The sequence below is a fragment of the Salvelinus namaycush genome, chromosome 9, assembly GCF_016432855.1.
Source record: "Salvelinus namaycush isolate Seneca chromosome 9, SaNama_1.0, whole genome shotgun sequence".
Classification (NCBI taxonomy): Eukaryota; Metazoa; Chordata; class Actinopteri; order Salmoniformes; family Salmonidae; genus Salvelinus; species Salvelinus namaycush.
Window position 1 is genome coordinate 11,325,351 of NC_052315.1, and position 18,522 is coordinate 11,343,872.

Here is an 18,522-nt window from a genome sequence, read left to right on the forward strand (position 1 = left end):
AGATTGAGGTATAGATGTAGGTAGAGATTGAGGTATAGATGCAGGTATAGATGTAGGTAGAGATTCAGGTATAGATGTAGGTAGAGATTGAGGTATAGATGTATGTAGAGATTGAGGTGTAGATGTATGTAGAGATTGAGGTATAGATGTGGGTAGAGATTGAGGTATAGATGTAGGTAGAGATTGAAGTGTAGATGTATGTAGAGATTGAGGTATAGATGTATGTAGAGATTAAGGTATAGATGTAGGTAGAGATTGAGGTAGAGATTGAGGTGTAGATGTATGTAGAGATTGAGGTATAGATGTAGGTAGAGATTGAGTTGTACATGTATGTAGATATTGAGGTGTAGATGTATGTAGAGATTGAGGTGTAGATGTAGGTAGAGATTGAGGTGTAGATGTAGGTAGAGATTGAGGTGTAGATGTAGGTAGAGATTGAGGTATAGATGTAGGTAGAGATTGAGGTATAGATGTATGTAGAGATTGAGGTATAGATGTAGGTAGAGATTGAGGTAGAGATTAAGGTATAGATTGAGATAGAGATTGAGGTGTAGATGTATGTAGAGATTGAGGTGTAGATGTATGTAGAGATTGAGGTGTAGATGTATGTAGAGATTGAGGTGTAGATGTATGTAGAGATTGAGGTATAGATGTAGGTAGAGATTAAGGTATAGATGTATGTAGAGATTGAGGTAGAGATTAAGGTATAGATTGAGATAGAGATTGAGGTGTAGATGTATGTAGAGATTGAGGTGTAGATGTATGTAGAGATTGAGGTGTAGATGTATGTAGAGATTGAGGTGTAGATGTATGTAGAGATTGAGGTGTAGATGTATGTAGAGATTGAGGTATAGATGTAGGTAGAGATTGAGGTATAGATGTAGGTAGAGATTGAGGTATAGATGTAGGTAGAGATTGAGGTATAGATGTAGGTAGAGATTGAGGTATAGATGTAGGTAGAGATCGAGGTATAGATGTATGTAGAGATTGAGGTGTAGATGTAGGTAGAGATTGAGGTGTAGATGTAGGTAGAGATTGAGGTGTAGATGTAGGTAGAGATTGAGGTGTAGATGTAGGTAGAGATTGAGGTGTAGATGTATGTAGAGATTGAGGTGTAGATGTATGTAGAGATCGAGGTGTAGATGTATGTAGAGATTGAGGTATAGATGTAGGTAGAGATTGAGGTATAGATGTAGGTAGAGATTGAGGTATAGATGTAGGTAGAGATCGAGGTATAGATGTATGTAGAGATTGAGGTGTAGATGTAGGTAGAGATTGAGGTATAGATGTAGGTAGAGATTGAGGTATAGATGTATGTAGAGATTGAGGTATAGATGTAGGTAGAGATTGAGGTATAGCTGTAGGTAGAGATTGAGGTATAGATGTAGGTAGAGATTGAGGTGTAGATGGAGGTAGAGATTGAAACAGTTCTAGATTCTAGATGAATAGAGAGCTCTGGAGGTAGTAGATGCATGCTGGGAAGAAGAGCTGGTGACAGACAGGAGAAGAGACATCCCAAATACAGTTAATGACCTGAACCTACACACATTTTCTTTCACCTACCGAAATGTAATAGACAAATAAAGTAGACAGGGAATGTCCATGGCTGTCATCTATACTGAACAAAAATATAAACACAACATGCAACAATTTCTAACATTTTACTGAGTAACAGTTCATATAAGGAAATCAGTCAATTGAAATATATTCATTATAATCTATGGATTTCACATGACTGGGAATACAGATATGCATCTGTTGGTCACAGATAAAGGTAGGGGCGTGGATCAGAAAACCAGTCAGTATCTGTTGTGACCACCATTTGCCTCATGCAGCGCAATACATCTCTTTCGCATAGAGTTGATCAGGCTGTTGATTGTGGCCTGTGGAATGTTGTCCCACTCCTCTTCAATGGCTGTGCGAAGTTGCTGGATATTGGCGGGAACTGGAACACGCTGTCGTACACGTCGATCCAGAGCATCCCAAACATGCTCAATGGGTGACATGTCTGGTGAGTACAGTATGCAGGCCATGGAAGAACTGGTACATTTTCAGCTTCCAGGAATTGTGTACAGATCCTTGCGACATGGATCATGTTATCATGCTGAAACATGAGGTGATGGCGGCGGATGAATGGCACGACAATGGGCCTCAGGATCTCATCATGGTATCTCTGTGCATTCAAATTGCCATTGATCAAATGCAATTGTTTTCGTTGTCCGTAACTTATACCTGCCCATACTGTCGTGTCTTTGACTATGCCAGATTAATTGCTATGACATGCTATTCTATAAAATAATTTCTCCGTAATTAATATTACCTGATTGAACTAATCATGTAAATATGAATTAACTAGAGAGGGACACCACGAAAGAATATTTATAGAGCTGTTATCTTTCGAATAAACTCTTAAAGATTTAGTAATATTTTACTAAATAGCAGTCACATTAATCGTCATTTTATTCAGTCTCATCTGAAAGTTGTAAGTCCTTGATTATCTGCAAGAATCCTGGCTAACAAGTTGAATCAGCAATACAAAATTGGGTTTAATTTTTTATTTACTAAATACCTAACTAATCACACAGAAACACACATACACAATTAAATCATAACTTGATCACAAATTACGTCATACAGAAAAACGTCCCTAGCGGGCGGAATAGATATGACAGCTTGTTACACAAAGGGAAGGGGCTGAATCCTAGTGAAAGAGCGGGAGACTTGAACATAGGCGAGCTGTACTATCGTAAATACAGTATCTTATGCATTCTAAATTACCGCCCATTTGAAGAGGAAAGTGCAATGAATATTTACTCTGAGCTGCGCTTCAGTAGGTTGGTGGTAGATGGACCGTGTCGCCAACCCGAGTCCTCTGTCCTTTGAAGAATGTCTCTGGTAGTCACGGGACACGTTGTGTGTATTAGACGGGATACTTGGACTGTCCTTCCGAACCTGCGTTTAGCTGTTGCTAACTCAAAGGCTAGGAGATATCACTTCTGTAGTGAATACGAGTTCAAAGTTCATACCATTCACAATCAAAGTCCATGCTGATGTTGGCTTCATCTATAGTGATTATCTGAACCATTCTGACACTGGATCGTCATCCTAGCGTACCCGGAACAGAAAGTTATATTCTGGTTCGTGGCTTTTATAGTGGAGGGAGAGGGGTGTGTCTGAAAAGTCTATTATAACCCATGCCTCTTCACAGGGGCGGACCACTGTGAGCAGAGGAAAACTTATGAAAGCACAGATCTCTCATTTGGAAGCTAAAATTACATTTCATCTCTTCACAAATAATGTCATATTCAAACATTTGAATTAAACAACAATTCCATGTGAATCCGATATCTCTGACATTTAGACTTTCCACAGTAGAGTTTGTCATTCTATCATTGATGAGAATGTGTCAGAGGGCAACCGAACTGACATAATATACCTTAAGTACCACCGCATATGTTCAGTTGGTCGGATTCCCAGAATATAGTTCATTTCCCCCAACTTCTGATGTTACCCAGAATCTCTATGTTAACCAAGGGGTTTTCTTATGTCACATCAGTTATAGTAGGGAGAGAGAAAAAAGGGGAAAGAGGTATTTATGACTGTCATAAACCTACCCCCAACCCAACGTCATGACAATACCATAACCCCACCGCCACCATGGGGCACTCTGTTCACAACGTTGACATCAGTAAACAGCTCGCCCACACAACGCCATACACGTGGTCTGTGGTTGTGAGGCCGGTTGGACGTACTGCCAAATTCTCTAAAATGACGTTGGAGGTGGCTTATGGTAGAGAAATTAACATAAAATTCTCTGGCAACAGCTCTGGTGGACATTCCTGCTGTCAGCATGCCAATTGCACACTCCCTCAAAACTTGAGACATCTGTGGCATTGTGTTGTGTAACAAAACGGCACATTTTAGAGTGGCCTTTTATTGTCCCCAACACAAGGTGCACCTGTGTAATGATAATGCTTTTTAAATCAACTTCTAGACATGCCATACCTGTCAGGTGGGTGGATTATCTTGGCAGAAGAGAAATGCTCACTAACAGGGATGTAAACAATTTTGTGAACAAAACTTGAAAGAAAGAAGATTTTGTGAGTATGGAACATTTCTGGGATCTTTTATTTCATCTCATGAAACATGGGACCAGCACTTTACATGCTGTGTTTATATTTATGTTCAGTGTATGTCCAAACCTTACTGTAAACACCAGCAACCCTCACATGGCAGTGTTGCATGCAGTGTGGAATGTGCGTGGAATTTGTATGCACTCGGACACGTGTGTGTGTGTGTGCGCCCTCACCCAACAGTGTGTCTCTTGCCGGCGTAAACGTTCTAACATTGCCTGAGTGCCACTCAATTACCTGGGTCTCCCGGATGAGGATGAGGCGGCTGAATGTCATGTCTGCTTGTAGAGAGCGCTGCTGTACAGCATCTCATTACAGGCCTCCCTTATCCAGCCGCACAGATAATCATATCTCACTCTCAAGCCTGTGTGTGTTATTGAGTGTTTGAAGGGGCTGGTGAAATCCTTTCTTGCTGTGTGTGTGTGTGTGTGTGCTGGCATATGAGCTTGTACGAACACACACACACACACACTTTGTTTGCTAAGTGGTTGGAACATAAGGTTCCAGCGTGTGTGGGTGTTCTTATTCAGTGGTTTTAAACGTGCAGTAACTTACTGAAATTCAGGATATTGTGTCATAAATCAGACGCAATACAGACCAAAACATCATTTGTATTTATTGTACAGTATGTAATGCCGGGGGTCTTCAGATCAAACAGAAACGTCACAAAACATTTTCTAACTGGAAGGTGTTCCTGAAATTGTATCTCTCCTGATTTTATATCTTTTTTTACAACTTTTTACCCGACAGAACGGGGACCCTTAGGTTTCAGGCCGACAGGACAGGATCTGTAAACAAAGCCACCGTAAAGCCACCGCACGCACGCACGCACACACACACACACACACACACACACACACACACACACACATGTAAACAGCCCACACACTCCAGGAGAGCACACACACAGAGCGTTAGGCTCTATAGATGAGAAGCAGAGGGGCTCTATGTAAACACTGGGCTTATTAAATATGGAGTGCCTGGAGGAAGGTCAAGGTTAGCCAAACACTGGACACAGGGAACGCAGGCCGAAACAAACTCACCCCTATGTACTCTCTCCTAGTCCTACTAACTGCTGCAGGCAGGCTAGATATTGTCTTTCTGTCTGTGTTGAAGAATCTGTACTGTACAGCCGTGCACTAAAAGGACCTCTCTGTGAAATGCAGTAGCCTGTCTTCTGTCTTCACAGTTTTAACTCTATAGTGACCAACTCTGTTTTTACTTACTGTAGCTACTTCCGCTACTATCTCCATCTTGATTAGAACTGGTGTTCTAAACTCAGCAAAAAAAGAAACGTGCCTTTTTCAGGACCCTGTCTTTCAAAGATAATTTGTAAAAATCCAAATAACATCACAGATCTTCATTGTAAAGGGTTTAAACACTTTTTTCCATGCTTGTTCAATGAACCGTAAACAATTAATGAACATGTACCTGTGGAACAGTCGTTAAGACACTAACAGCTTACAGACGGTAGGCAATTAAGGTCACAGCTATGAAAACTTAGGACACTAAAGAGGCCTTTCTACTGACTCTGAAAAACACCAAAACAATGATGCCCAGGGTCCCTGCTCATCTGCATGAACGTGCCTTAGGCATGCTGCAAGGAGGCATGAGGACTGCAGATGTGGCCAGGGCAATAAATTGCAATGTCCGTACTGTGAGACGCCTAAGACAGCGCTACAGGGAGACAGGAAGTACAGCTGATCGTCCTCGCAGTGGCAGACCACGTGTAACAACACCTGCACAGGATCGGTACATCTGAACATCACACCTGTGGAACAGGTAGAGGATGGCAACAACAACTGCCCGAGTTACACCAGGAACGCACAATCCCTCCATCAGTGATCAGACAGAGAGGCTGGACTGAGGGCTTGTAGGCCTGTTGTAAGGCAGGTCCTCACCAGACATCACCGGCAACAACGTCGCCTATGGGCACAAACCCACCGTCGCTGGACCAGACAGGACTGGCAAAAGGTGCTCTTCACTGACGAGTCGTGGTTTGTCTCACCAGGGGGGATGGTCTGATTCTCGTTTATCGTCGAAGGAATGAGCATTACACCGAGGCCTGTACTCTGGAGCGGGATCGATTTGGAGGTGGAGGGTCCGTCATGGTCTGGGGCGGTGTGTCACAGCATCATCGGACTGAGCTTGTTGTCAATGCAGGCAATCTCAACGCTGTACGTTACAGGGAAGACATCCTCCTCCCTCATGTGGTAGCCTTCCTGCAGGCTCATCCTGACATGAGCCTCCAACATGACAATGCCACCAGCCATACTGCTCGTTCTGTGCGTGATTTCCTGCAAGACAGGAATGTCAGTGTTCTGCCATGGCCAGCGAAGATCCCGGATCTCAATCACATTGAGCACGTCTGGGACCTGTTGGATCGGAGGGTGAGGGCTAGGGCCATTCCCCCCAGAAATGTCCGGGAACTTGCAGGTGCCTTGGTGGAAAAGTGGGGTAATATCTCACAGCAAGTCTGGCAAATCTGGTGCAGTCCATGAGAAGGAGATGCACTGCAGTACTTAATGCAGCTGGTGGCCACACCAGATACTGACTGTTACTTTTGACCCCCCCTTTGTTCAGGGACACATTATTCAATTTCTGTTAGTCACATGTCTGTGGAACTTGTCCAGTTTATGTCTCAGTTGTTGAATCTTGTTATGTTCCTACAAATATTTACACATGTTAAGTTTGCAGAAAATAAATGCAGTTGACAGTGAGAGGATGTTTCTTTTTTTGCTGAGTTTAGTTGGTAGAAGCCAGGGCCTCCCGGGTGGCGCAGTGGTCTAGGGCACTGCATCGCAGTGCTAGCTGCGCCACCAGAGTCTCTGGGTTCGCGCCCAGGCTCTGTCGCAGCCGGGCGTGACCGGGAGGTCCATGGGGCGACGCACAATTGGCATAGCGTCGTCCGGGTTAGGGAGGGTTTGGCCGGTAGGGATATCCTTGTCTCATTGCGCTCCAGCGACTCCTGTGGCGGGCCGGGCGCAGTGCGCGCTAACCAAGGGGGCCAGGTACACGGTGTTTCCTCCGACACATTGGTGCGGCTGGCTTCCGGGTTGGAGGCGCGCTGTGTTAAGAAGCAGTGCGGCTTGGTTGGGTTGTGCTTCGGAGGACGCATGGCTTTCGACCTTCGTCTCTCCCGAGCCCGTACGGGAGTTGTAGCGATGAGACAAGATATAGTAATTACTAGCGATTGGATACCACAAAAATTGGGGAGAAAAGGGGATATTTTTTTTTTTTTTAAATAGTTATTAGTTGGTAGAAGTTAAATGCCACATCAAGTGTCCCGGGTGGGATTGTTCTTGAGTGACTCTCAGGTCATGTACCATTTCATTCATGGGACGGGAGGGTGGAGGAGGGGGTGTTGGAGGGAGTGGAGGAGGTGGGGGGTCAATAAGCGGGTTGGGCCAATGGTGGGGGTAGAGGTTTACAGGAATAACCCCAAAAATCCGGAGGTTTGGCGAATCCACCACAATCGTTTAACAAAGCCCAGGCTCGACCCTCGGCTTGAAGAAAAGCTTGTGAGGAAGACGAGAGGAGACGATACTTGTGTAAACAATAAGCCAATCCCTGTGGCTTCACCTTCCATTGATAGCAGACAGAAAGGGCTGTTTGTATTTCTGAATGACGTTTCTGCCTCCTCTTTTATTGGTCTGTGTGTTCCTGGGCTCAGTGTGTAAAAGGGCCTTTAGAAAGCAGGATTTTAACACACAATTGGATTACAGCTTCGAGCACTTGGTGGGAAAGCGGGCGGGCGGGCGAGAGAGAGACCGGCGGAGAGGGAGAGAGGGGGACTGGGTAGAGGTACAGAGGTTTGGCAGATGCATAATGACGCTGGGCGGGAGGAGCGGGCCAGGCGCTGTTCCCCTCTCAGCAAGGGCTCAGAGAGAGGGAGGGAAAGCAAGAAGAGAGGGGGAGAGGGATAGAAAAAGAGAGACTGGATAGAAAGAGAGAGACTGGATAGAAAGAGAGAGACTGGATAGAAAGAGAGAGACTGGATAGCAAGAGAGCGGGAGACTGAAGAGCGAAAGAGAGAGATAACTATGGGAAGGAGAGGGTACACAGAGACTGAAGAGCGAAAGAGAGAGAGATAACTATGGGAAGGAGAGGGTACACAGAGACTGAAGAGCGAAAGCGAGAGAGATAACTATGGGAAGGAGAGGGTACACAGAGACTGAAGAGCGAAAGAGCGAGAGATAACTATGGGAAGGAGAGGGTACACAGAGACTGAAGGAATGGAGGAAGTGAGAGCTGGAACTGGAGATAAGGAAAGAAACAAATCTTGAAAAAGGTGGGGGGGCAGATACAGAGAAAGACTGAAGAAAGTAAGTGCAGCAGAGAAAGAGAGTAGAGGGAGGCAGGCGACCAGACACAGGGATGACCTGAGAGAGTGTGTGTTTAATAGTGTTTAAGATTGGCCCGTTTAAGAGACGAGGGCCTGCTCATAAAAATGTAGAGGCCCTGTGGGAAAACGCGTTTCTGGTCTAACCAGGTCTTATTAAAGACGGTATAGAAATGTAACGTATGCACCATAGTTACAGCCTGTAGCAAACTGTTTTGCTACAGTGTGAAGTAATGAATACGACTTTCTCGGTCTCGTGACGGCCATGAAATTACAACCTCGTGCAGCTCGGACGGTTAATTAGTCATATGAAGTTATTGGCCCTCGTAGAAGGAGCTGTGACATTAATTCTGTAATCTATTAATGCCTCCAATGAGGGCCGATAAATTCCATGACAGTGCATATTCATAATGCTGTAACAATAATGAATGGCCCCTTATCCGGACGTTGATCTATGGTGCTGTAGGGGGGGCCTTAGCCGTAGTAGTGAGGGTGGGAGGTGAGCGAGCCCTATGCCAGACGTGGCCCCTGGCTTTAGTCCTCCTCTCCTCCTCCCCTCAGACGGCGGGAGACAAAGAGTAAGAGCGGCTTGTTAGGGGACTTGTATAGAGGCTGAAGGCAACGTGAACAGGCCTTGTTTGTGCCGGGCTGTTTGTTGTTTAATGTGTGTGTTTCTGTGTGTTTTTTTCTTCTCTTTTTGTTTGAATCAGGCAGGTTTTTTGTCATCCCCCGCTCTCCTAGCTCTGAGGGTCCTCAACAGGAGCTTTGAGGGTCCTCAACAGGGAGTGATTGCAGATGTGACACACAGATTCTGGGTCTCACGCCTAATTTGCATATTTAATTAGCGAGGGGGGAAAGGCGTGTGAGAGCGCCAGGGTAGAATATGGGGGCGGGAGGGGGGATGGGGGGGGGGGCTGTGTGAAAATACCCCCCCACCCAGACCCAGCAGCACCCAGTCCCTTATCCCCGCTGAACCCTCCGCTTTCAGCCGCCTCTGCTCGGTTGCTGGGGGGATGTTTTGTTCCTCGGGCCTCCAGATTGCCTTTGTTTTAAGCTGTTGAAGCAGACCACAAACGCTGAGCAGAATGCAAACAAGTTCTCTCTAAATTGTTTACTTTGTCTTGTGAGTGGAGGGAAATTGATGGGCATTTATTTATTTTTTTGAGCAACGCACTCTACTTTTTTTCTGCGCTTTTGCACCCGTTTCATGTTCCATTCATGTATGATCTGAACGGGGTTTTTTTTACGTTTTTCCGCGTCGTAGGTTTCTTTGGTAATGGACCATAGCACTCTCCGACTGATCAAAGCCTTTAAAAAAATCTTTATTTTAGAGATAAACATTTGGTATTTATACTTCACTGGAAGTACTCGGTCTGATTTCTCTATCCAGCAATCGCCTATACCAGAGAGAGAGAAGAAAACGCCATGGTTAGTTTTTACCTCAGCCTTGTTAAAACAACTACCTAATCTTGGAACTATTTCAGTGCTCTGGCAAACCTCTTGTACCCATTTCAGAAGAACACAAGCAACCCTTTTCAGTGAATCAGCTTTCAATCTATGAGTAGCAGCAATACCAGGCCCTGTCATCCTGTCACCCTAGCAGGCCTAGAGTCATATCTCTTCTTCCGACTCCCAAAGTGGAGATAGGTAATATTTATCCCACTCTCAACAATTTTATCTGTCAGATCGATACAAGCCAGCAGCAGCTAAATCACCCAGAGGGTATGTTCCTCTGCCATTTTGGCAGCAGTAAAAACCATAAATAGGAGAGGAGCCAACTTCTTCCCCACAAGAACGGTGCTTGTTAAACGTCACTTCCATCATTGCTGTCACCGCTAATGACACTGTTAAACATTCTCAGGTGGGGCAAAAAAATTGTCCGTCAAGTGTATGTTTTTTTTCCTGGTTTATGAGCGATGGAGGCTGTTGTTGCGGCTTATGTTTTCACCAAAAGTCTAATTCTCCTTTACCTTTCCCACCTACAAATTTCCCCGCTCCTTACCCATTCCACCTCCAACAGACACCTCAGAAAACCCCCCTGACATCCCCAGAAAACCCCCCCTGACACCTGACACATCACACCTTTCAACACAGACACCCACAGCTAGCTTAGTGGACTGTCGGTACAGTAAAGACGCTGACACACTGTCAGTACAGACACTGACACACTGGATAGTACTGTAAAGACACTGACACACTGGATAGTACTGTAAAGACGCTGACACACTGGATAGTACTGTAAAGACGCTGACACACTGGATAGTACTGTAAAGACGCTGACACACTGGATAGTACTGTAAAGACGCTGACACACTGGATAGTACTGTAAAGACGCTGACACACTGGATAGTACTGTAAAGACGCTGACACACTGGATAGTACTGTAAACACGCTGACACACTGGATAGTACTGTAAAGACGCTGACACACTGGATAGTACTGTAAAGACGCTGACACACTGGATAGTACTGTAAAGACGCTGACACACTGGATAGTACTGTAAAGACGCTGACACACTGGATAGTACTGTAAAGACGCTGACACACTGGATAGTACTGTAAAGACGCTGACACACTGGATAGTACTGTAAAGACGCTGACACACTGGATAGTACTGTAAAGACGCTGACACACTGGATAGTACTGTAAAGACGCTGACACACTGGATAGTACTGTAAAGACGCTGACACACTGGATAGTACTGTAAAGACGCTGACACACTGGATAGTACTGTAAAGACGCTGACACACTGGATAGTACTGTAAAGACGCTGACACACTGGATAGTATTGTAAAGACGCTGACACACTGGATAGTACTGTAAAGACGCTGACACACTGGATAGTACTGTAAAGACGCTGACACACTGGATAGTACTGTAAAGACGCTGACACACTGGATAGTACTGTAAAGACGCTGACACACTGGATAGTACTGTAAAGACGCTGACACACTGGATAGTACTGTAAAGACGCTGACACACTGGATAGTACTGTAAACACGCTGACACACTGGATAGTACTGTAAAGACGCTGACACACTGGATAGTACTGTAAAGACGCTGACACACTGGATAGTACTGTAAAGACGCTGACACACTGGATAGTACTGTAAAGACGCTGACACACTGGATAGTACTGTAAAGACGCTGACACACTGGATAGTACTGTAAAGACGCTGACACACTGGATAGTACTGTAAAGACGCTGACACACTGGATAGTACTGTAAAGACGCTGACACACTGGATAGTACTGTAAAGACGCTGACACACTGGATAGTACTGTAAAGACGCTGACACACTGGATAGTACTGTAAAGACGCTGACACACTGGATAGTACTGTAAAGACACTGACACACTGGATAGTACTGTAAAGACGCTGACACACTGGATAGTACTGTAAAGACGCTGACACACTGGATAGTACTGTAAAGACGCTGACACACTGGATAGTACTGTAAAGACGCTGACACACTGGATTAGTACTGTAAAGACACTGACACACTGGATTAGTACTGTAAAGACGCTGACACACTGTCAGTACTGTAAAGACGCTGACACACTGGATAGTACTGTAAAGACGCTGACACACTGGATAGTACTGTAAAGACGCTGACACACTGGATAGTACTGTAAAGACGCTGACACACTGGATAGTACTGTAAAGACGCTGACACACTGGATTAGTACTGTAAAGACGCTGACACACTGGATAGTACTGTAAAGACGCTGACACACTGGATAGTACTGTAAAGACGCTGACACACTGGATAGTACTGTAAAGACGCTGACACACTGTCAGTACTGTAAAGACGCTGACACACTGGATACTACTGTAAAGACGCTGACACACTGGATACTACTGTAAAGACGCTGACACACTGGATACTACTGTAAAGACGCTGACACACTGGATACTACTGTGAAGACGCTGACACACTGGATAGTACTGTAAAGACGCTGACACACTGGATAGTACTGTAAAGACGCTGACACACTGGATAGTACTGTAAAGACGCTGACACACTGGATAGTACTGTAAAGACGCTGACACACTGGATAGTACTGTAAAGACGCTGACACACGGGATAGTACTGTAAAGACGCTGACACACTGGATAGTACTGTAAAGACGCTGACACACTGGATAGTACTGTAAAGACGCTGACACACTGGATAGTACTGTAAAGACGCTGACACACTGGATAGTACTGTAAAGACGCTGACACACTGTCAGTACTGTAAAGACGCTGACACACTGGATAGTACTGTAAAGACGCTGACACACTGGATAGTACTGTAAAGACGCTGACACACTGGATAGTACTGTAAAGACGCTGACACACTGGATAGTACTGTAAAGACGCTGACACACTGGATAGTACTGTAAAGACGCTGACACACTGGATTAGTACTGTAAAGACGCTGACACACTGGATAGTACTGTAAAGACGCTGACACACTGGATAGTACTGTAAAGACGCTGACACACTGGATAGTACTGTAAAGACGCTGACACACTGGATAGTACTGTAAAGACGCTGACACACTGGATAGTACTGTAAAGACGCTGACACACTGGATAGTACTGTAAAGACGCTGACACACTGGATAGTACTGTAAAGACGCTGACACACTGGATAGTACTGTGAAGACGCTGACACACTGGATAGTACTGTAAAGACGCTGACACACTGGATAGTACTGTAAAGACGCTGACACACTGGATAGTACTGTAAAGACGCTGACACACTGGATAGTACTGTAAAGACGCTGACACACTGGATAGTACTGTAAAGACGCTGACACACGGGATAGTACTGTAAAGACGCTGACACACTGGATAGTACTGTAAAGACGCTGACACACTGGATAGTACTGTAAAGACGCTGACACACTGGATAGTACTGTAAAGACGCTGACACACTGGATAGTACTGTAAAGACGCTGACACACTGTCAGTACTGTAAAGACGCTGACACACTGGATAGTACTGTAAAGACGCTGACACACTGGATAGTACTGTAAAGACGCTGACACACTGGATAGTACTGTAAAGACGCTGACACACTGGATAGTACTGTAAAGACGCTGACACACTGGATAGTACTGTAAAGACGCTGACACACTGGATAGTACTGTAAAGACGCTGACACACTGGATAGTACTGTAAAGACGCTGACACACTGGATAGTACTGTAAAGACGCTGACACACTGGATAGTACTGTAAAGACGCTGACACACTGGATAGTACTGTAAAGACGCTGACACACTGGATAGTACTGTAAAGACGCTGACACACTGGATAGTACTGTAAAGACGCTGACACACTGGATAGTACTGTAAAGACGCTGACACACTGGATAGTACTATAAAGACACTGACACACTGGATTAGTACTGTAAAGACACTGACACACTGGATAGTACTGTAAAGACGCTGACACACTGTCAGTACAGACGCTGACACACTGTCAATACAGACGCTGACACACTGGATAGTACTGTAAAGACACTGACACACTGGATAGTACTGTAAAGACACTATGAGAGGCAGGTGGAGTCACTGCGGTGGCATCGACCAACCAAACTAGACTAGTCAAGACCAGCCAGTAGTCTACAGTAGCTTTACCCCTCAACCTGTCTGCAGACTGTCTGTCTGTCTTAAAGCTACTGTTGCAGTCCTACGCTGTGGGGCTCTGGCTGTGCCAGTATACAGTCGATTCACAGGCCAGGGGGGGAGACAGACAACGGCATCGATCGCAGAGCTGGAGACACGGGGACTAGGGTTTCACCTGCGCGCGAACACACACACACACACACACACACACACAGAGTAGCCTACGGGTTGGATTTGCTCTCTGTGGGCAACCCCGACCGCACACACACACACACACACACGCACAGTTACAGTACTATAGTGACAAATGCGAAGAGACCAATGTGTTTGTGGAATGACGCTATGCAAGTCCAATTTGATAGAAATGAGTATTGTGACTAAAGAAATCAAATCAAGTCAAATTGTATTGGTCACATACACATATTTAACAGATGTTATTGGTCACATACACATATTTAACAGATGTTATTGGTCACATACACATATTTAACAGATGTTATTGGTCACATACACATATTTAACAGATGTTATTGGTCACATACACCTATTTAACAGATGTTATTGGTCACATACACATATTTAACAGATGTTATTGGTCACATACACACATTTAACAGATGTTATTGGTCACACACACACATTTAACAGATGTTATTGGTCACACACACACATTTAACAGATGTTATTGGTCACATACACACATTTAACAGATGTTATTGGTCACATACACATATTTAACAGATGTTATTGGTCACATACACATTTAACATATGTTATTGGTCACATACACATATTTAACAGATGTTATTGGTCACATACACATATTTAACAGATATTATTGCAGGTGTAGTGAAATGCTTGTGTTCCTAGCTCCAACAGTGCAGTAGTATCTAACAATACACCACAATACACACAAATCTAAAAAACAAGTTGGAATACATAAATATTAGGACGAGCTATGTTGGAGTGGCATTGACCAAAATACAGTAGAATAGAATACAGTATATACATATGAAATGAGTAAAACAGTATGTAAACATTATTAAAGTTAACCCATCCAAGTGTTTTTATGGATTCTGCATGTTTCACAATCTTATCTTATCGTTTATATATATCCATGAGATCTCCTTGTTGAATAAAACCGTGCCATTTTGGCTCATCTGAAAGTTGGACTGCTTGTGAGACCCTTGCTCCAGTCCCTTACGGCCTCTCACCTTCCTCTCTCTCTCTCTCTCTCTCTCCCTCCCTCTCTCTGTAGATGGCCAGTCAGAGAGTCCCAACCAGCAGAGTGAGTCTGATATCAAGGAGCAGCCTGAGAACGGTAAGAGTCTAATGACTGTACTGTACAACTACTGTAGCATACTAGTAAAATCATTGAACAAGAGAATCAGTTACCTCTGTCTCAACCTAATATAACATGAGTGTGCAAAACTTTTGGAATGCCTGCTCTTTCCATGACAGACTGACCAGGTGAATCCAGGTGAAAGCTATGACACCGTTATTGATGTCACCTATTAAATTCTCTTCAGTCAGTAAAGATGAAGGGGAGGATATGGGTTAAAGAAGGATTTTTAAGCCTTGAGACAATTGAAATATGGATTATGTATTGGTGCCATTCAGAGGGTGAATGGGCAAGACAAAAGTGCCTTTGAACAGGGTATGGTAGTAGGTGCCAGGCGCACCGGTTTGAGTGTGTCAAGAACTGCAATGCTGCTGGATTTTTCATGCTCAACAGTTTCCCGTGTGTATCAAGAATGTTCAACCACCCAAAGGACATCCAGCCAACTTGACACAACTGTGGGAATCATTGGAGTCAACATGGGCCAGCATCCCTGTGGAACACTTTCGAAAAATTGTGGAGTCCATGCCCTGATGAATTGAGGCTGTTCTGTCGGCAAAATGGGGTGCAACTCAATATTAAGAAGGTGTTCCTAATGTTTTGTACATTCAGTGTATAGCACACGTTGTCACCGGTCACCTCAACCTAATCTGTAGTTCACCGGTCACCTCAACCTAATCTGTAGTTCACCGGTCACCTCAACCTAATCTGTAGTTCACCTGTCACCTCAACCTAATCTGTAGTTCACCGGTCACTTTAACCTAATCTGTAGTTTGCCAGTCACCTCAACCTAATCTGTAGTTCGCCAGTCACCTCAACCTAATCTGTAGTTCACCAGTCACCTCAACCTAATTTGTAGTATACCGGTCACCTCAACCTAATCTGTAGTTCACCTGTCACCTCAACCTAATCTGTAGTACACCGGTCACTTTAACCTAATCTGTAGTTTACCAGTCACCTCAACCTAATCTGTAGTTCACCAGTCACCTCAACCTAAGACTACACACACCTCACACAACCCCTCTAGAATACACACCTGATCACACAGACACGTCACCTGAACACACGACTGGTGAATCCCAAATGGACCCTTATCCTCTAACCCCTACATTCTGTTTTAGATATAAAGGGTTAAGGTATGGTTGATAGCTATGTTGACAATTACATCCCACACAGGATACATCCTGGAAACTACAGTTGAATGGCCTGATATACAATTCTCTATTTTGTCTGTCTGTCTGTCTGTCTGTCTGTCTGTCTGTCTGTCTGTCTGTCTGTCTGTGTCTCTCTCGCTCTGTCTGTCTGTGTCTCTCTCTCTCTCTGTCTGTCTGTCTGTCTGTCTGTCTGTCTGTCTGTCTGTCTGTCTGTCTGTGTCTCTCTCTCTCTGTCTGTCTGTGTCTCTGTCTGTCTGTCTGTCTGTCTGTCTGTCTGTCTGTCTGTCTGTCTGTCTGTCTGTCTGTCTGTCTGTGTCTCTCTCTCTCTCTCTCTCTCTCTCTCTCTCTCTCTCTCTCTCTCTCTCTCTCTCTGTCTTCCTGTGTGCTCTCCCTCAGCATGAGCAGAGTGACTGTGCTGCCACACACACACACACACACACACACACACACACACACACACACACACGCGTCCTGTGTAACCTGCATTTGACCCTGGCGGTTAGAATAGAGAGACTGGTTTCAAAGCCACAACAACACAGACTCCTCCCGCTCTCCTCTCCCCTCTCCTCTCCCCTCCTCCCCCTCTTCTCTCACTTCCTCTCCCCTCCTCCCACTCTCCTCTCACCTAATCCCTTTCTCCCCCCTCTCCTCTCCCCTCCTCTCCCCTCCTCCCCCTCTCCCCTCCTCCCCATCTCCTCTCCTCTCCTCCCCCTCTCCTCTCACCTCCTACCCCTCTCACCTCCTCTCCCCTCCTCCCCCTCTTCTCTCACTTCCCCCTCTCCTCTCTTCTCCTCCCACAGAGAGAGAGGAACACACACTGAGAGAGAGAGGAACACACACAGAGAGGAGCACACTGAGAGAGAGAGAGGAATACACACTGAGAGAGAGAGGAACACACTGAGAGAGAGAGGAACACACACAGAGAGGAGCACACTGAGAGAGAGAGGAGCACACACAGAGAGAGAGAGAGACGAACACACACGCGCAGAGAGAGAGGCATACACACGCGCAGAGAGAGAGAGGAACACACACGCGCAGAGAGAGAGAGGAACACACACGCGCAGAGAGAGAGAGGAACACACGCGCAGAGGGAGAGAAACACACACACTAAGAGAAACACACACGCGCAGAGAGAGACTAAGAGAGAGAGAGGAACACAGACTAAGAGAGAGAGAGGAACACAGACTAAGAGAGAGAGAGGAACACAGACTAAGAGAAAGAGGAACACACACGCAGAGTGAGAGGAACACACACACGCAGAGTGAGAGGAACACACACACGCAGAGTGAGAGGAACACACACTGAGAGAGAAACACAGAAAGAGAGGAACACAAAGAGAGAGAGAAACACACAAACTGAAAGAGAGGAGCACACAGAGAGAGAGGAACACACACACAGAGAGAGAGGAACACACTCTGAGAAAGAGAGGAGAAAGAGTAACACACATACTGAGAGAGAGAGGAACACATAGAGAGGAACTCACACAGAGAGGAACACATACTGAGAGAGAGAGGAACACACACAGAGAGAGAGGAACACACACAGAGAGAGAGGAACACACTGAGCGAGGAACACACGGAGAGAGAGATGAACATACACTGAGAGAGAGAGGAACAAACACACGGATAGAGAGAGGAACATACAGAGAGAGAGAGGAAACACACTGAGAGAGGAACACATACTGAGAGATAGAGGAACACACACACTGAGAGAGGGAACACAAACTCAGAGATAGAGGAACACACTGAGAGAGAGAGAAAAACACGGTGAGAGAGAGAGAAGAACACACTGAGAGATAGAGAGGAACACACACACACACACAGAGAGGAACACTGAGAGAGGGACACACTGAGAGAGGAGGGAACACACACAGAGAGTGAGGAACACGCACTGAGAGTGAGGAACACACACACACACACACACACACACACACAGA

At 45.2% G+C, this 18,522-nt stretch overlaps 1 protein-coding gene across 1 annotated transcript in view; it reads left to right on the forward strand.

The window, feature by feature from the left end:
* The window catches only part of LOC120053906 (nuclear factor 1 A-type-like), a 159,474-nt gene that overhangs the window by 100,618 nt on the left and 40,334 nt on the right, over positions 1-18,522 (forward strand). The window contains exon 3 of the mRNA XM_039001204.1: positions 15,352-15,414. Within this exon, the coding sequence (XP_038857132.1) occupies positions 15,352-15,414 (63 nt within the window). The remainder of the gene's footprint in view (positions 1-15,351; positions 15,415-18,522) is intronic.